At 43.0% G+C, this 20,553-nt stretch overlaps 1 protein-coding gene across 1 annotated transcript in view; it reads left to right on the top strand.

Annotated features, from left to right (window-relative positions):
- PAPPA (pappalysin 1) overlaps window positions 1–20,553 on the top strand; it is a 184,554-nt gene that overhangs the window by 55,678 nt on the left and 108,323 nt on the right. The window contains exons 4-7 of the mRNA XM_056352475.1: window positions 2,666–2,959; window positions 6,983–7,175; window positions 13,677–13,798; window positions 19,346–19,853. Of these exons, the coding sequence (XP_056208450.1) occupies window positions 2,666–2,959; window positions 6,983–7,175; window positions 13,677–13,798; window positions 19,346–19,853 (1,117 nt within the window). The remainder of the gene's footprint in view (window positions 1–2,665; window positions 2,960–6,982; window positions 7,176–13,676; window positions 13,799–19,345; window positions 19,854–20,553) is intronic.

Raw genomic sequence — 20,553 nt, forward strand, 5'->3', positions numbered from 1 at the left:
ACGAGAAAAAAAGATGTTAGCCAACAGTTTAAAGTTGACTTGCAGTGCAAAAAGTAAAAATAAATAAATAATGGTCATAATTTCCTGTCATAATAGCCCTCCCAGACCTGTGCTTGGTCTGTAAGAATTCATCTTTAATCTTTTTTACTCTCTTCTATAAATCCAATATGTACTTAATAAAAAATATGAAATATGTCCTGTGGTGCAGATCTAAAGGCTGGGATAGAGATTGTCTGCGTGAGGGAGTTTATCTTTTCTGTAAAACTGCAATTGATTTAGATTCTTGACAGCTGTGAAAAATATAAATTTTCAACAAAGGCAAAAATAAAATCTCCCTCTCCAGCTGCCTCAGGGCTGTCCAGTGCCAGAACCATTTACCCAGCCTGTATTTTGAAGGCACATCCTGCTGAGGAATTCCACCAGTACTCTTGCCATCGGAAAACAAACTCTGGAATTATTTTTGGGAAAACAACCCCCACAAAACATACCAGGGTACTCTCTGCATGTAAATGGCTCCACCTGAGTAGAGCCCAAGCACCAGAGGAATCAGAGCACGTATTGTATAAAGGCGGAGAGAGGGATAGAGGGAACATAGGGGCCGCAGTGGCTGTGTACTGGTGGGTCTGTATGCAATTAATTGGGATTGTGGAGAACTAGTGTAAGGAACAGTTTAGTGCTGTGAAAAGGATGTGCAGATGCTACATGTGGTGTAATAGGCAGGGTGTTGCAGTGCAATTGATTTTATTCATTCTTTTGTGTTTGTATTTAGATTTTTAGTCCTTTTTTTTTAATACTATGTATGTATGTACACATGCCTGTGTGACTTTTCTTCACTGTGTTGTGTGTTGTCACACATGCCCCATGCACAAAGGGAAAATCTTTTCTCTATTGATCTTTATCCATGTGTCCGTGCAGGACATCCAAAGTGGTCCTTCCTCTCTCTTCAGCATTGATAAGATTTCAGCTGGAATACTGTATTGTGTTTGGACAATGTGTTTGGAGGAAGACGTGACACAACGGGGAAAACCAAAGGGGAAGGACAGCCAGGGAGCTCCAGAAGAAGGATTGCACTAGAAGGAAAGGTTGAACGGATTCCAGTTATTCAGGCTGAAGGAAAAGATCCTGAAGTGGGGATGATGACAATCTAATAAAAGCTGATGAAAGCGGAGGAGCATCTTCTGCTCTTCCTATCCGTGTGAGGCAGGACTGAAGTCGTGAACTTAAATTGCCAAAAAAATCAGGTCAGATCAGATGTGAGTTAAATCCTTGCAGCTGTAAGGATACTGAGTGCTGAAATTGATTGCTGGGGCAGTCATGTCATCAGGGGATGTAAAGGAAGAGATGTTAGGCAAATACGTGTGAGGGATTGTATAGACCTAATTGGTCTTATATTGTTTGAGAGTGAAATTTAGATGACTTAAGATCTTTTCAGTCTTATTTTTCACTAATTCCCGGGTTATTGCAACCAAGTCTCCAGGCAGATGAGAAGAAAGAGTCCACAGTGTGTCAGAATCTGATGATCTCATCTTCCCTGCACTACTGATAGTCACTGATAAAATTCCTCCTGCCGAAACATTTTTCTCCTCATCATCACTAAATTATTGGTGTACCATATCTGAGATTTATTTTTCCACGATATCTTTTTTACAAAGCAGTCTCACAAACAGTTTTAAATAAAAGGCTTGGAAAAGTTGAGATCAACAAGCTAAATAAAGATGATATGAAACATATCATAAATCCAAAGGTACATCTAACTGAGCTAAAAATATAATTCTTATGATTAATTCAATATACTGTAAAGCCTCACTAATTTACTATTTGCTTATCTACACATTCTGTAATTCATACAACAAAAAAAATCACCATTAGTTTTCTTTGAGCACATTTAACAACCATGCAGTTCTTTTAGAACTATCACATTCCAGGATTTCATATTTTTTGACACATTAGACTTATGCATATTCATTAGTGGACTGTGCAGTTCAGATCAAACTAGGCTTGTCTGGGTATATGAACAGAGTGTGTTTCTGACAGTTTCTTCAAAGCTGTCTGTATGATCAGAGCACACCCTGCAAAAACTGTTCCAGCCTTGGATGTATTCTGATTTCTTTGTCCAGCTATTAGTTTGCAATTACTGGTGCAACCTACTGCAGTTTTTAGGGTGTTTCAGAAATTAAGAGGCTTCTCTTATGACTTTACCCTGTGGAATACAGAGAGTGCTCCAGGTATGTTTTGTTTGACTCTTGGTATCAGATACATTGCTTACACTCATCTAGGCAGAATCACTCTCTTTAAGCACGTTAAATTATTTGAAATCGCTTAGCATGAAGTAATTGCAGGTAGGATTTTTCTCTAAGTTAACAAACAAGGAAAACTGAACATATTCAGTTGAAAGACTGACTGTCACTGGTTTTTGGTTTAAGGTGTTGGGCTTTGTCCCACGATTCCTCATCCTTACAGCCCCAGATGAAAGGTGAGATGAAACCTTGCTGTGCAGTTTCTCTGAGCCAGCAATGTGCCTGATGGTGCAAAAAGCAGTCTATGCTATAGAGAATCCGATGAACTGCCAGTGGATCTGCTCTTTGGATTGCCTTCCTTTCCCTTTCTCTTGCTCCTCCAAGGAAGACAAGGCAAACATAGAAGCTATTCTGTTTTCCCCTCACAGGTGGCATTGTGCTGAATCCTTCCTTCTATGGCATCCCTGGCCACACACACACAATGATCCATGAGATTGGGCACAGCCTGGGGCTCTATCACGTCTTCCGGGGAATCTCAGAGATCCTCTCCTGCAGCGACCCGTGCATGGAAACGGAGCCCTCCTTTGAGACCGGGGACCTCTGCAGTGACACCAACCCTGCTCCTAAGCACAAGCTCTGTGGAGATCCTGGACCTGGCAATGACACGTGCGGTTTTCACAGTTTCCTAAACACACCATTCAGTAACTTCATGAGCTACGCAGGTACTTGGGTTTCCTTGGTTTGCTGGTGGGGTCTGTGGTTGGGCAAGAACAAGGAATAGCACTACTAACTCTGATTCCTACAGTCCATCTCATGCAGGGCTTTATGCTGACATGTGTGTCCATTGGTCTAGGATCAGGCTTGATGAGGGAACAAACCTGATGGCCTCAGGAACCTCTTCCACTTATCCTGTTATGTTTACCCAGCTTCCCCAACTTTACATAGTTTCATGGGAAGACCAGGCAGAAGGTTTGGGGGAAGGAGGTAATGAAATAAACATTAAGAAAAGAGCTTCTAAAGGCTCTACAGAAAATTTGACACCCTTTTTCCCTGGGATCTGGATGCCTGATCTATGAGGTCTTCTTTGAAAACCCAAATTCAGAGATTGTTTACCTTCTCCCAAGGAGATATTGAATGTCAGATGATTATTGGTACTACCAAGGCTGTAGGATACACCTGTGCTAGGTAGACATCTAATGAGACACTGCTCATCCCTCCGGGTGTCTGTTCAAATACCATGTTTATTGTTTGATTTGGAGCTGCTGTGGTTCAGCTAAAATCACTCACATTTGTTTTTCATCATTAGAGTGTGAATACTAGTATAGTACCTGGATCAGGATTGCTTTTCTGGTCAAAGACTACCAGTGTGCTGTGCTGATTTGTGCTGGGACTATAGGCTAAAGAACTAAAGGCTCCATATCAGTGCCATAAAATCACCCCTCCAAGAGGAACAAGCTGCTTAAGCAAAAGCCTTATCTTGTAGTTTTAACTCTGCAGACTTCTGTAGGCACAACTGTGTTGTTCAGGGGTGCTGGTTCATGGCATTCAGCCTCAGTCTAGCATAATGCAAAGAGGGCATGAGCTCCTGTGACCCTTGCCTGTCAGATGGGGGTGGGGTAGGGTCCTTGCTGCACCCCTGGAAGCTCAAGGGGAGTTGAAGGATTCTCTGTTATTTCCCAGAAAGAACAGGGAATACCTTGGGTCATATTTCCCCTTATTTTGGGTCACATCTAGCCCTGATGAAGGTCTGTGACACTGAGCTGACAGCATCAACAACATTTTAAAGGTGACCAATACACTTCTAGCCACTGAAGGGCACCTTTATACTCCAGGCGAAAACACAGATTGCCCACTCAAAAGGTCATAGGAGTGCTTATTCTGTAATAAAACTGTAGAGAAGCAAAGTGTTTAATGCCATCTGGGGCACAGATTGAAATGATTTATAACAGAAATGCTTTTATGCCCTTCATGGCACTAGCTAAAAGTGATGCTTAGTTTTCTCTTTATTTTTCTATTTGTTTAGAGGGTGTTTTCAGGGACAAGCATACACACACTGAGTCAGTTCCTCAGCATGTTGTGCACTTCTGTGCATGCGGTAGGGCAGAGTCTTACTGCCTGATACAGCCTCCTGGTAACATCACATGGATAAGTCAGTGCCAGTCCAGATGACAATATCCCTCCACCAAATCTGCTCATGTCTGTGTGATGAGAGGTGGAGCATGCTTATTTCCGAATGCTGAGGTCTTTTCTTCCAGCCAGACCTTGCCTTGCCAACTCTCTCGAGATCTTAAAGAGAGAGGCAGACCACAGAGATACCTATCTGCTCTGGGGAGCTACCTACCTGCTGGTGTTCCGAGCAGAAACCTTTTTTTTTTTTTTTTTTTTCTTGAAAAATGAAGTGAAGCGACATGATGGGTATCTCTAGAGCTCATGCATGAATCTGTTTGCTTTTCTGTTGTTGCCAGTGGAATAAAAATATAGCAGGATATCAAATTGCTATAGAAATACCTTTGAAACGACTAGGTTGAGGTCATACAGCTGTAGACATTGCCTTTCTTTCCTTTCTGTTTTGCTGCTTGTATACAGCTTGGTTGTGTTGTGTTTATCTGTCTGTCTCTAACATCCATCTGTCCAGTTACCCCCAGCTCTGCAGCAAAGCACTGACTTAAGGAGTAACTGTTCTTTCCCTGAAATCACAAGTTACGATGTCCAGAAGATCAAGGAGTGTGAGAAACTGGACTTGTAAATTATTTTTACAAGTCCAAATAGCCATGGTGTTCCCAAATAAAAAGATAAGTTAGTTGTTTAGATGACTCTTCATGAAATCAGCAGTAGTTCTGCCTCTGAATTCTGTTGGAATAATCATCCCAGCAACATCTCTTGAATTTTCAAGTTACTGCTTCATCTGAGGATCTTGAAACTTTTTTGAAATCAAGTGATCAAGTGAGATCCCTTTCCCCCTTGCCTCCCCTCCCTTCCCCTCCCCCAGGACACAGCCTGTGCTGATGTTCAAACAGATTGAGAATGCAGGTCATCTTTCTCCTGTGCCATTGTCTCACTGCTTTGTCCTATATATATTTTATTGTTCCTTTATGATGGCTATTAAGGGCCTTTGTCTCCTTCTGTGCTTCCGTGAAGAATATTTATGGCTTGTACAGCATGCTTAGGGATAGACCATCGATAATTATTGAGGAAATCCAGAGATGTCATATTAAAGCAGCTTTTTGCATACCCACAGGGATTTGTAGATATTTTCAAGCTGCTGGTGTCTGTCTATCTGCTGTGCGTGTTTGATGAGAGGAGGTTCGCTGCTCAGTGGAATTAGGAGAGACACGGGAGAACATGTGAACTGACGTGTCCTCGCTGTGGTAGGGCTGCATTCAGGGCTGTAGTCTGAGCAGGATCCCGACTGGAGCTGTCTCCTTTTGCTTGCATCTCTGGGAAGATGTGGTAAGGTTTTAAATTAGCCAGCAAAGTCACACTTCTCTTTGGAACAAATTCATATTTTTTTGTTCCCCTTGAGTTCCACAGGGCATGGACTTGAAGACATCTGAGCATCTAGTAACACTATTACAATATTGAACTGCCAACTTACACGCATGCAAGCAACTCTCTGAAAAGCCTTTGTGACCTGCATCTTCCCAGAAAAGTGTGTTACTTGACCTGTGCAAAACTGTCATTGTTTTTCGTATCACAGCAGCGTGCAGAGGTCCCATCTGGGACTGAGCTTTACTGGGCTAGGAACTCTGCCGGCACAGGGGAAACAACGCTCCGTGTTTTTGAGAGCTTTCCATCTGATGGGAAGAGTACCAGAAAACTGGTTAAAGAGCTAGCATTGTGTTATTCAGCACAGTGTTTCTGGGTGACTTTGCACAACATATTTATTCCTTCTGTGATCTGCACAATAGAGAAATAGTAATTTTCTACTTGTGTTCAGAGGACACTAGATGTGTTCTTGTTGCCAAATCATGTTTGGGAGAAACAGATGAAATGAGAAATGGATATTTATGGGAAATTATCCAGCAAAATTATTTCTCCATTTTGAATGAAAAACAAATTTGAAACATCAAAAACATTTATGAAAAGTTCAGAAAGGGGGAGATTTAAAATAGAAATAAAGTTGGTTTATTGCACCAAAAATTTACATTTTAAAGTAATTATTTTTTAAATTGATCTTTCAGAGCATTTTTATTTGTTCATCAGAAAATTTAAGGACTTTAAAAAATTATGTATTTTTAAAATTCTGTGTCCTTTTAATCTAAGGAATCTGTCAAACTCTATTGCACACAGTTTGCATGAATTTCAGGCAATCCTTTATGCTAATGCTAGCTGTTCTTTGCCCTTTTATCCTCTCTCAGAGATAATCTTTTAGACATTAAATTCTTTTAAGCCCAGAGGTCCACTGGTAGCCCCAACTGTGACCAGAAGGTGCTGCACTGGGGCTTTCTGCTTCTTCGCCTCCATGTGTCTCTGTCTCACCTAGGGATGATCTCTAGGTGCTTCATATATATCCCGGACAAGAGGGAGGGAAGGTTTATTTATTTATTTATTCCTTTTTAACGTTTGTTTCCTTTCACCTGCCTCCACGAGTGATGATGGCACTAATTTGTTCACAGGTTATTAACTTCCGAGTGCTGCGAGAACCCAGCCCAGCCCTTGCAAGGAGCTGCTGTTCACCGGGTTGTAATTCTCTTGCTCCTGCCTGATCTCCCACGTGGTTGATGTGGTTTCTGTTGTAATTTCAGACGATGACTGCACGGACTCCTTCACACCCAACCAAGTGGCCAGGATGCACTGCTACTTGGACCTCGTCTATCAGAGCTGGCAGCCCGCAAAGAAACCAGCTCCTATTGCAATTGCCCCCCAGATCGTGTCTCGGACCTCCACCTCTGTCACGCTGGAGTGGTTTCCACCCATTGATGGCCACTTCTTTGAAAGGTGATCACGCGCTGCTCTGTACTCCTGCACTGAACTGAATGGAGAGGGGAGAAATAGGGGGACAGCCTGGGGCCCCACTCGCGGAGCGCAGCTTTATCATGTGCTGTGCTCGGTCTGGATTAAGGCTCTTTTCTAAATTGGTTCATACTGAGGAGGTTATTGATCTGTTTTCTGCTCTTCCTTTCTCAGCCTGTAGCACTCAGCTGAGGGCCATTGATTTGCCATGTAAAGGGCAAATCTTTTTCCATATGTTATGGGAGTAATTTTCAATCAACAATTCTGGCCCTGTGATTCCTGCTGTTATTGCTGCTCACAAATACCTGTGGGCTTCAGTTCTGCTGGCACATTCCCCCCTCCTCCTTTTGCATGTTTCCTTTGCAAGGACAAAGTGAATCTTGTTTCTACTCCCGTGACAACACTGAGCTGATGGGCAATGGAGACTCCCAGGGCAAGGAGGTGGCAGGGCCGGGGAGAGGAACAAATGCTGCCTCCTTCCTTGAGCTGCAGGTCTGAGATGGGAATTGAGCAAGACAGAGCCAAGGACCTAAACCCCTGAATATCATGTGAGCGTCATCTTACTGCACCCTGTGTAGAGCATGTAGGTCAGAGTGTGTGTGTGTGTTTGTGTCTGACAGGCACGCAGTGATGTGGTACCCGTAACGACAGATGAACTGAGTGCAGGGCTCGGGACGGGAGTCACACCGCCTTGCAGTTCATAGCCGGTGCAGCTCTACCCCAGCATGACCTGAGCAACTGGGTACTTCATCTAAATAGTCTGATGCAGCTCTTGGATGAGCCGCAGGAGCTATGGGAGTCCTAGCACAGAACTTCCTAAATGGTTGATTCTCACAGTACCATTAACTCACCTTCCCTATTTGCATCTCTTCTCCAGTTTTTGCTTTGTTATTTTATAGGGAACAAACTTCGAGTGTCCTTCAGGACTGTAGCAGTACGTATCGCAGGAGGCTGAATTTACAAGCATATTAGCACCCAAAGAGCTGTCTCAGCACTGCTGCTTTGTTCAGCGAGAGCACCTTGAAAGCCACTGCCTCCATGAGGGGTGAAACTCCTTCCAGCACTGCTAGTGCACAATGGCCATTTCAGTGGCCAGCCTGCACTTTATCTGAAGAGACAGATAGCTGGTATTTTCTGCCCAGATGAGATTTTCCACCTTTATTGCAAATTAATATGAGGAGGGCAATCAAATCATATTGGGAGTTGATAAAGAGGGGTCTCGTGCTCTGAAAAGTGTTTGCTTTAATTACAATTTTGTAACTGAATCCTTTTATTCCCTGTGTGTGAAAAGGATTTACGTGAAGTTCTGAAAATTAATTCAGGATTTTTTAGCCCATAATCATTTTTAGGTAAATTAAGTTTCTCCAATTTAATTTAGATTTCAGGAGATACTTATTATGTGTTAAATAAATACCATCTGCCTCTTAAAACACATTTATACAGCACTAATTGTTATGTAACCAAATATGTCTTTATTACATATTTCTTATAACTCAATCAATATGTTCTTAATAACCTCTAGTTAGTTGCTTCTTAAATAACATACAGTGGATAGCGTGGTAAATCTACAATTTCATAACAGAGTTATCATATGTTAAATAAATAGCAATTTTCTAGGAAAAAGAAGTCCTTTGGGTTTTCAAATCTGTGTACTCAGTATTACTGAAGAGATTTAAAGAGACAGCCCCAAGTACTTTGAGTCCAACTCCTTGTTAAAATGAGATTCCCAGTGCTAATAGATACAGAAATGTTGCTGTGACCATGTGAAAATGTTACTGAGAGAGATAAGTGATCCTGTCTAAAACATGCCCACATTTCTGATATATTAATCAAAACAAGGATGATAGTAGTATTATAGTGACTAATACTGGAAAAGCTCATGTGCTGAACTTCCAGCACCGATGTGCCCAGCACTGCTCGGTTAGAGCTGCATGCCTATATCAATTTGTAAAATTGGGTCACTGTGCAAGACAAGTAGGCGGTAAAATTGGCCGAGTATAATCTTATCTGTGTGTGGGAATACTGTAAATCTTTGCAGATATTTTTACACAAAGTGCACACCATGGCCCAAATTTTACTTGCCTCACTTGAATGAATAAACTCATTCACTTCAATGGGACTATTCATGTAAAAAACAGAAGACTGATACTCAACTGCTGAGTGCCTTGGGCCTGGTTTCTAATGCACAGAGGCCCCTTCCATGCTGTTTTGACAGTGTAGAACTGCCTTAAAAGGCTGAATGGCTCTGGCTACATTAGCAAGTATTGTGGCCCAATATAAGTAGATCTCCAGCGCAAAACAGTTGTTAATGAAAACCTGACGTCAACACTGTAGGGGTTTCGGGGGGTTGTTTCAGCCTGGCCCCATCAGCAGTTGTAGCACATCAGGTGTGGTCCTGGAGCACATGTCCACTCTGGATTCAGGCAGAAATGGGTCCAGCATCCGTGCACTAGGGCTGCTTTAAGCAGGGAAGATGAAGATTTTTCCTTCAAAACCTCGTTCCTCATCCAAATGACAATGCTACTGTAGGCACTCAGTGTAACTCAAGTTCCTTTTATGCCCCTTTTATTCTTTAGAGCTGTGCATAGGCAGTGACCTCTGCTTAGTGAAAGTTAAGAAAGGAAAATTTAGCCTTGTGTTTAAAAATGTAACACTGTATGTATGGGTGAGATCCTGACAGGTCTGCGGTTGAAGGGACATGAAGCATGGAAGTACAAGTCCATGTGCCTTTTCCCTGCTTAGATGCAGCTTTGTCACAGCTGCCACATATTAGGTGCTTTTCTCTTAGGGCCTCGGTTTTAGGAATTACATCATTAATTACATGGATTTGGGGACAGACAGTAATGCTAACTCATAGTTTTTGTAAATTTGGGGTTGGCTATCCTGTGTCCTCACACCTTGGCAAGATGTGCACAGGAGCTGTGTGCGGAGTGCTGTGCTTTTCTTCCTGATATAGCATCCTTACTTATTTAGTGTGTTCAACTGGTGTCCACTATATGACTCTAGAGAGTCATTTACCTGCACATTTGCCAGCATGTGTTTGACCCTAAGCTTCACCAGCTGGTTGAGCTTCTAAACATCTCTAACAATCAAATATATCAAGAACCAGCATTTCTTCTTGTAGCTACTACACACAGGATTGGAATACCATTCTCCATCCTCCCATTAAATAAAAGCATGAAAAATGTCACATGTGCATATAATAATATGTAATAATAAAATAATAATAGAGGCAACAAAACAAGTGAAAACAAGGGAGAAAAAGAAAACCCTATTCATTTCCTGACCGCATCTATTAGATGCGTTCATCTGCTGTCGCTAAGCATCCATTCATGCGCCTCCTGTTTGATATGCGTAGGCAGGATGTAAACAGTTATTGTAATAGGGCTCTGCAGAAAATTCTGCTTGGACAGAAAAGTTTGAATGCATCTGGTCTTCCAAGTTTTCATTGAGGTGACTGCATTCATTTCCATGAATCTGATTCTATCTCATTCTTAGCAAGCAAACATTTTGGTCAGTATGTTGTCCCAGATCTAGATGGCTGGGCTTGATAATCACTTGCTTAAACCTTGCTGGGAAGTTTCTGTGCCTTAGAGGGGGAAAGCATCAATTCTGAATTTCAAGTAAGCAGATACAATTTAGTCTGAAAACAGGCAGTCTTTACTGAAAGGAATGATAGTTTTTTACTGGGTTTGAGTTCCCCACTGAACTGGTGCTGGCCCTGAAGAGAATTGTCTGTTTTTCACTAGTAATCTTCAGATTTTGAATCCACTACACTGAAATATCATGCTGTAGGAATGAATTCCTCCTGCGCTCTGAACTTCATAAACTGGAATTTCCCCAGTATTTGGCTTATTAGAAAACAGAGAAGTCTAGATTTTCCATCACCCTGCACTTTGGGGAGTCATGTGCAGCAGTGTACAAGTTGTCAGATATGCTATTGTTAACTAATTAATAGTGTTTTGAACCAGTTTACGCTCATTTTGTCTTGATGTCAGTGGCTGCATAAGGTGTAAGGATCTGGCTTAGAATTTCATAAGCCTGTAAATGTGATGCCATAATTAGTTTTGACATTCATGGCTGTTTGTAGGATTTGTGTGCAAGCGTCTGCAGACCAAAAACTTTAACCCAGGAGTCATCCCCTGTGTAACTCCTTTCAGCCAGTGGAGTTACATCAGGGTTGAGTTTGGCTCCCAAACTGGAAAAGTAAAAAGAGAAAGTTTGCTCATAGCCTTTCCCACATGATGCTCCTTGTGATTTCTCTTACCTCCAAGTCCTTGCTGGTAAAAGGAAATGTTTGTCCATAAGCCTACAGTTTTTTCCACCATGGCAGCCTGTGATGAAATTGTATAGCTGCTAATTTGAGTAAAAAGCAGTCCTAATTGTGGAAACTTGGCTTTCAAAGCCCTGTCTTCATCCAGGACCAAGTGCTAATGCAGGAGTCTCTTTGTAGAGAAACTGAGAGATTACTATTGCAGGGACTTCTATCCTGATTGTTGGTGGCTGCGTCTGAAAAACAACTGCACAATAATAATCCTACGTTTTGATTTCTCAGTACCTTTTATTCTGGATTCTTGAATACTTTTGCATATATTATTTAGACAAGCCGAGTTAGACACTTAAAGCACTGCTGAATAGACAGCTAAGAAATGAAGCAGGGAGACAGTGTCATACCAATAGTGCAGGTGGGTGAAGTGAGACAGGGAGAGAAGGTATTCGCAACATGCCCAAATTTGTTCATTACCGGTGCTACAGATCGTGCAAGGAAGAGGAGGGCACCTTTGCCTCCCTCTTCTTTATTCTACCTCATTGCCACATTTTATTCTTCAGATGTTTTCAGCAGGTGCATCCCTTTCTGCACTGTCTGCAAGCTCTGTCATTTACCATCTCTTTGTAGGGTGGCTGTGGGCCATATTGAAATGGATATGAGTTTTACCACCGGTTCCATTCCAAGCCCACCCTGTTGACAATCTCTGCTTCCGCCTAATTAATCCAACAGAAAGTTGACTTTCAGATCGATCCCTGTCAACAAATAGGAGATGCAAAGCTGTGGAGCAGCTGAGCGTGTCATCCGTACCACCAATGGGAAAGGAGATCACACAGCCTGGGAGGGCTGCAAGAGTAGATTTACAGTCCTGGTGTCCTCACTGAGGATCCAGAATAACTTCTGCCTGAGGATCACAGTGCCCTTCGTAAAGCAGTGCTGAAATAAATTGCACAATGGGAGATGGTTAGAATTTGCATAGCTGATTATAATAATTGATGACTCAATCCATACTTACTTGGATAGCTTAGAGAGTACACTGTGTGCTACGCGCAGTTTGTTTGCTGAAAACTTCCATCCTTTCCTAGGTGCCTTTAATCATTAAGGTAATTAATTTTTTTCCTTTTGAGTGGGCAGTGTTCCTTGAAGCAGAACAATGAATTCTGCATAATAAACAACTTACTGGGATGAATAACTACACATTATGGGTCATACATGGTTCCAAATTTTATGAACCTGAGGAACGTAGGGCTGAACTGTGTGAGTTGCATCCTCAGGTGATATAAATCAGCTTAATGATATGGAAGATATTAGAGTTACTCAGATCTACATCAGCTTAAACCCAGAGCTTGTGAGTGTATTAGCAAAAATGTTTGTGAATCGGTGTTTGACTGGGTTTTCCTGTTCAACCGCTTCTGCTCATAGTACTTTATTGACTGTAGCTGGTACTGGAAGTGATGTGCAGGTGAAGTAACATTAGTGTTGGGCAGTGAAGTGCCGTTCTGAAAGCCATGTCATGCCATCTGATGACGTGGAGCCATAAGATGTTCCAGTTCAAAGAGCCATCCACTGGTATCAAAGCTGCCAGGTGTTGAATCCGGTTTCCCCTGCAAAAAGGATTAAGGGCATGTTCTTTTCTGTATGTTCAGAACCCACCCCTTTGCCAGGCTGGTGAGCTGGGCTGTGAGGTACCTCCAAAAGTGGCTCCTTGCATACTTAGCAAAGCTGTGCTTCACAGAGCAGCTCTGTCTGATGTTCTCAGAGCTTGGGACTTCACTCTCTCCTCTAATCACCAGTAAGCCCAAGGCCTACAGATACTACAAGTTCAAGCAATAAATCCATGGTGGGAACAAAAATAGATCTGAAATCTCCTGAGGCCAATTTTTCTGCTCTAACCACTAAGCAACACGTATTTTCTTTTGTCAGGGTTTGATCCAGTTGTAGTGCAGGGGAGGAAGGGAAAAAAAAAAGATATAGCTGAGTGTGATTTCACAGGTTCCTGTCATTTCATGTTGGATGGCGGACTCACAGATGCCGTCTACACAGGCTGTTAGCCCAAACCTACAGAAGGTCAACGTCAGAAAACACTCTTGTCAGTGCCTTAGGAAAAGAGGGTTAAGTGAAACTGAATTCAAAGTCTTATTGCTTTTAATATAGTTGAATAAGCAGCTCATTCAGCTGTTACTAAGTTGGTGTGTTTTCCTGTTTTCCTGGCCTCCTAGAGAAGTGGGATCAGCATGTGATCTGTGTGCAGAAGGAAGAGTCCTGGTGCAATACGCCTTCAGCGCCTCTTCTCCGATGCCCTGCGATCCCTCTGGGCACTGGAGCCCACGGGAAGCAGAAGGTGAGTCACAGGGCTGGGGACAAAGACATGGTGAGGGACAAGATGGGCCAGAGCAAAAAAAGAGCCACAAAACCAGTGGGACAATCCGGGAGTGACTGATCATACCTGTTTGTAGCAGATCGAGTACACTGTGCCCTGAAGTAATGCCACTGGCTGAAATACCTGTGTTTTGGTCCCCGTGTCCTGACCCTGCCCATGAATTAAATGAATTCCAGAGGCTGAACCTGAATTTTAGAAAGCAGCAGAGTGCCAAGAAATGCTGATCATTCACATCTGCCAGATGAATTCCTCAGGGGAGCTGTTTACTCCTTCTACTCCAACTCCAAAAGTGAATAATTGCTTGGTTTTTATTTGGGCCTGATTTCTGCTGCCTTCCCTTCCATTCAATAGTAATGGGCTGCTCCAGCAGACAGGCTGAGAGGAGATGGCCCTCTGGGCAAGTACTCTGCAGCATGAAGGCAGGTGTCTACGTCAAGCCCTGTCTACTTCAGGTGTCATTCTTACCGTTTCTCTTAGAGCATGTTGGAGGGGGAACGGTCTGCAGGGCTGGTTGTACAGTGCCATTAGATCTCCATCATTAATCCTCCTCCGTATGTACCTTCCATGATGTAAGTAGGTGGATGTGGTAGAGCCAGTGTGTAAGATTATACCAGGCAGAGGTCAGTAATCACAAATTACGGTTTGGGACAAGTAGAATATTATCTCAATCTGTCCATCACAAGCTGTTCCTCTGGGAGCAGCACACTCTGGGCCCAGACTTCACTGTAAACACACAGATGAGCTCAGTGAACTCAAAAGGCCAGTCCCTGGATTTTGCAAACTCATTATGCCTATACCTCCTTACATTAAGGGCTTCTGTGTCCTGCAGCTAAAGCACGTGGCAGTTGCTCTACGAGGAAGATTATTTGTAAGCTAATACGGTGATATATGCAGTGCTGGAACCCTGGAGCCCTCCCTAGTCCTAAGGTCAGCAGATGTGGCAAGCTTGTGGTGGGCAGATTGAAATAATAATCTGCTCTTTCCAAAAGAAAGCTGCCTGATGGGACAAGACGTGTGAGTGAGTACGTCCTACCCTATGCACCCATCTCCCACGATGGGTGCCCAACAGAGATTATGGTTCACACCAACTCAACCCCCAGAACGGACATCCAAGGGCCAAGGCTGCTGGGCAGCGCGGGAGCGAGCCTGCCCCTTGGGTGGATGTTGTTCAAGAGCTCTGTCCGAGGAAGCAGTGCTCCGGCTACAAGTGTGACTGGATTATCAAGTAAACAGGATTAGCTAAATTTGGATCGCTTGCAGTAGTAGTGCAGGGTGGAAGGTGGAATTTCGACTTAGCCAAGGATTACAAGACTTTGAAACCTGGTTGCATTTGGAACAAAACCTGAAACTTTTGAATTTGTCCATGAAGGAAAATTAAAAACAAAAAGTGTTTGAGGCCTGCCAAAATGTTTTGTTTAGCTCATATAATTCCTCTTTCATGAACTTTGGTTAAGTTATGACATTTGAAAATAACCCCTTTTAGTATATAATACAGGGCAAAAGCAACGTTTAATATCAGAATTAAAAGTGTTTCAAAGTCCAAAAATGTCAAAACACAGTGTTCCAATATTGTTAGAACTTTCTTCCCACTTTCTTTTTCAGAGTAAAATTTTGGCCAAATAAACGCAATTTTGCAAAGTGTTTTGATTTTGAGAGAACTACATATTCCATTGAGATATGCTGTTCCATCAAAATTTCTCCAACGAGCTCTGATTTGAAAACTTCTAGATCTCACACGTCTTGCCAGCGGCATCATTCCTAGAGAAACTAAGCTACTCTAAGATTTATTACTCAGCTGCATTTTGCATTTAATTTCCTCTTCTTACAGTGTGTGCCTGCATGTTCTTAACTATGAAGGGTGCAGTCTGATCCTTATCTGTCTCATTCAATTGCTGTTGTGCCGTTTGCTCTGGAAAGAAAATTTGGGAATCCTATCCTCTTACTATGTTAATGCGTTGTCTCCACTTTAGGGTAGAAATATACCAAGTGTATGGTATTTGTTGCTCTGTAATTTTCTGTCATCACTACCACACTCCCTGACATTCAGGATCTCTGCCTATTTGCACTTGGTCTGAGTTACAAATAGCACAGTTAGATCATTGTCTGGCTTCTTTAATTGTCTATCTGTGAGTACTCAAGCATGCAAGCTTTAAATTCACTTTCTGCAAGCGTTCATGTGTGTAAATCTCCAACTGCTTGAATGTTCATGGAAAGTGAATACAAAAGAGGCATAAGCATGGCCAAAATGAACTCATTTTAAAATTTGAGACGGCAGTCATGGAAAATGTTTCGTAGTACTCATCCAGCTTCTTACCAGAAAACCACATTTCTCACGTGTCTCTGAAGCAGCTCAGAACCTGGTTGGTCTGATTTCATTTTCCTGAAGTCTCACAGCATTGTTAACGTTGCACAGTTGCCCCAGGTAGCTGCCACCAGCTGTGCTCTGGAACACGTGTGAGCCGTGCCCATTGCAAAACTCTGCCGTGGGGACTGTCCCCTTCCTGGGTCCCTGCTTGTGCCCCAGCATGGTGGAGTCCAATCCCCTGGGCTGAGATATTTTGTGATTTTTTCTCAGAGCCAGTTGTGCCCCTTGTGTGAGGGGTTGTTTGCTGCTTGGCAGTGGTTGTGGGAACACACTGGAGATCAGGCAGTTCTGATTTACTCTTTGCCTTCACCATAGAGCAAGAAAGCTCTAACCTACCTGGATTCTCACCAGCAACACCAGCTAGATAAACAAACCTTACATCACCTTCACAACTCGGTCAAAGGAGTATTTTATGTATGAAAGGTGATTTTGGCTCAAACCCAAGTAGGTACCTTTGCTTACTGTGCAATATATGCATATATCAGTCAATTCCAACTGCCTGGCTCACTATTGACGAAGAGAAGTGTGAGAATATAATAAAAAATTTTGCTGCCTTAGGCTTCTCTAGTTTGCTGCCTTTCCCAGTGGCCAATATGTCACTCAAGAGCGATTCATTCTGTATTTGCAAGTGGAATTGTCTCAGCTGGACATTAGAGTCCCACTGGATGGTTCCTCTGTCTTGACCATCTAAGAAATGTGGCAAGTGATTCATAGCTGTGACAGTCACTGCATCCTGAGAGGCTGCTGATCCCAGCTGGCCACCCCAAACAAGAGTGTCAAGTCTCCGTCCATGTGCTGGGGCAACAGAGGGGCATTCATCCCAACCGCTTCACTTAACAGCGTGATGAAGGCTTGTGTTGACCCATCGGGCTGTGGTGGTGGCCAATGTTTTTGGGGAAGCCTCCCTCCCAGCCTGCCATTCCTGTTCTCTGACCAGGAGATGAGATTAGGCTTATCCTCACAAGCCTCACATTCACATTTTCTGTTAGGCAAGACGTGATGTTGTGTGAGATGTTCAGTGGCCCATCTCACTGACGACCTCATAAGCCTAAGGATTTTCAGAACCTGAGTTTACAGGGGCAGAATAGCTACTACACCATTCCTTTTTATATACAAATATTTGTAATTTGTGTAGTATATACCCATCTGTAGAAATCTAGAGTTACATGGAGTAAGGTTTCTGTCCTCTTCCACAATTAAATTAATGTTTCTTACCCAGGTCTAAGTGTTTGATGATATTTAAGAAAGGATCTCTTTAACCCAGTTTCGTTGAGGTTTTTAGTCTATGAATGACTACAGTCAAGATCACATTTTGGGGTAATGATATGCATTAAACTCCCTGGAGGCTGGGTCCAGTTCATGTAACTCCAGGATTCACACTCTGATCTACCAAAACATGTAGGTTTATTCTCTATTTAAGTCTTACAGAAGCCTTGAACTGGCAGAGGTGAATTTGCAGGGACTCAAGGGGAGCCCACTTTTGAAAACATTACTGAGCTGTGAGTCATTAATCAAGTCCATTTTCCTATCTGTGAGATGGCAGTGATAAGATTCACAGATCTTTCCAAAGCCCTCTGAGATACCAGGGTTAAAACCCACCTTCTCAGGGCTGCAGTCAGGAGCTTCCTGTATGTCCCAGCCAGGCACATGAGGACGGCAGCGAATGCTGTGAGATAACGTGAGCTGAAGGGGGTATTCGCTCTGCAAAATGATTATACACAGCACTTGCGAGCTTGCCAGGGGGAAAAAAATTGAGCGTGTTAAATGGAACTCTGGCTTTCTTCAAAATATCTCTCTGCCGTGGTCTCTCCAGATGCTGAGGTTAGTGGCATTCCCACTGCTCTGTGGCATGCAGGCAGGAGAGGAGGGCTATGGCATGTGTGCGGGTGAGGGAGAAGCATTAGAAGTTGTGCATCTGCAGGACGATTGCGTTGGATGGCGGGGAGGGACTGCCTGAGATACCAGGAAACCTATTCTGCATCTGGGTTCATTTGGTATGAGCAGGAGAATTCCCTTGACAAGAGAGGCACATTTCTAACACTTCATTGGATCACAGACAATAAGAATAACCTTCACACGTTGCCCTTTTCTCTTTAAATTAGTAGTGATGTCCTGTTTGTTCATGTTTGCCCAGTACTTTATCTTCCTTTCTTCCTTGGTTGCAAACAGCTGTGCTCTTTTTTTTTTTTTTTTCTCTGCCCTCTCCATTTTCTCTCCTCTCGTTACCTTTCTTTATCTCTACTTTTCCCTTCCTTCTTTTCTGTACTTTGCCTTTTCCCTGGGCTGCTTGCTCCCTTTTCGTGTGATTATTTGTGAAAGAAGAGGGAATTTATAGCTCTCACTGGATTCTGTTACCAACTGTTCCACCCATCTGACCTCTCTGGATCTTGCAGTCCATGACTCTGTGCCAAATTGTAATGTTACCATAGTATTTGGGAACCCAGCAAGCATTGTGGCTTTCATTAGTTTTTAGTAGTACCTCCCATGTAGTTGAACATAGCCAACGGTGAGAAACGTAAAAGTACAAGTGCCTGTTGTTTCATCACAGCGAGCCCAAAGCTACAGCTCAGACCTGTGCTCCACGTGCCTCCAAAAAAAAGGGTTTTGCACAGCGTGCTAGATTAGCCTGTAAATGGCATAGGAGTCGCCCCTCAACAGCACAGTACAACAGCTTCTTGGAATCAACAAAAGCTCATTTCTTGTCTTTGTTAAAGAGTGAAAGGTTGTACTTCAGAGTGAGAGGCAAAGGAATAAGTAGGGGCGCTGAGGTGAACTGAAGGCAAAGTGACTCTGTTTATCAGGTAAATTACCAAGTGGAAGGAGTAGAAAATATCATTGTTTGGCACAGGGGAAGGCACTAGAAATAGGAAATGCAGGGCAGATGCCCTGGCAGTGTGTGTTGTGTGGTGTCCAGTCCAGCTAGGCACTTAAACTGGTTTTGCATTTCTCACCTGGCCAGGAGACGTTGGCATTATAATTGTCCTCTCTGTGCTGGCCATGCCTGTTCTGCTCAAGTAAATAATTAGTTTCCTGGACAGATAAGCTCTTCTGTCACCAGTTTGTCTTTCAAGACTGATACTAATGATAACCCATGTTTTCTAAATTCTTTTGCTCCCTGTCTTTGCTTCCTTCTTTCTTTCCAGGGCACCCTGATGTTGAGCAGCCCTGTAAATCCAGTGTCAGAACTTGGAGTCCCAACTCAGCAGTCAACCAACACACAGTGCCCCCAGCCTGTCCTGAGCCTCAGGGCTGCTACCTGCAGCTGGAGTTTCGTTATCCCCTGACTCCAGAGTCCCTCACAGTCTGGGTGACATTTGTTTCCCCGGACTGGGACTCCAGTGGAGCGGTGAATGACATCAAGCTGCTCACCATCAGTGGGAAGAACATTTCTCTCGGGCCGCAGAATGTCTTCTGCGATATCCCATTGACCATAAAGCTGGATGCAGGACAAGTGGGTGAGGAGGTGTATGGGATCCAGATCTACACTCTGGATGAGCACCTGGAAATTGATGCTGCCATGCTGAGCTCTGTCCCCCACAGCATGCTGTGTGTAGACTGCAAACCTATCCAGTACAAAGTGGTTCGGGAGCCTCCTTTCCAGTCTGGATCTCCAGTTGTCATCTCAAACCTCAGCAGAAGATTTGTCGACACGTAAGTACTGCTTTCCGCTTTCCAGAGAGCCGAAGAACAATAACCTGTAATGTCCAGTATTAAAATTGATTTTTAGTATTTTGAACTAGATAGATGTAACAAGTATCACCAAGAGAGGATATTCTAATAGTTTCCCTGTGGAACAAGGACCATCACACTCAGGTGAAATAGCCTGAGATTTCACAAATGATTGTGAGAAATGTCAGGGCTAGTTGTGCAGAGATGCGAAATTCAGGCTTTCCTTAACCCAGAAGGATATGCAAACTCCCTAAGCTATGATAAGTTAAATGTTTAAGATAACCTAAATGAGGACCTCTGGAGTAACATGGTCATCGTTTCCTTAAATATAATTTGAAAGTAATATTTTGATGGAGGAGATAGATGGCTCTCAGTGCTGGAGCACCAATTAATTGTTCGAGAATGCGTGCAAAAAAAATAGTATGTTCAGGTATATAAACGTATTTCAACCACTTCCATTTCCTTCTTTCATATGTCACTGAAACAAATTGTGTTGGAGTGAGATTGTTCTAACATAGTAAACATGCCAATGCACTAGTTTGTTGTAGAGACTGAGTTTCATCCCAGGTGCACTTATGCTCATCTGTCAAGGAATGCCTGACTGTTGAGGAAATATTCTTAAAAAAACCTACAAAAGATCCATGATCCACCCATAGGTATTCCAAAGCAGCAAGAAAAACAT

Source organism: Falco biarmicus, chromosome 9, assembly GCF_023638135.1.
Source record: "Falco biarmicus isolate bFalBia1 chromosome 9, bFalBia1.pri, whole genome shotgun sequence".
In the NCBI taxonomy this organism is placed as follows: Eukaryota; Metazoa; Chordata; class Aves; order Falconiformes; family Falconidae; genus Falco; species Falco biarmicus.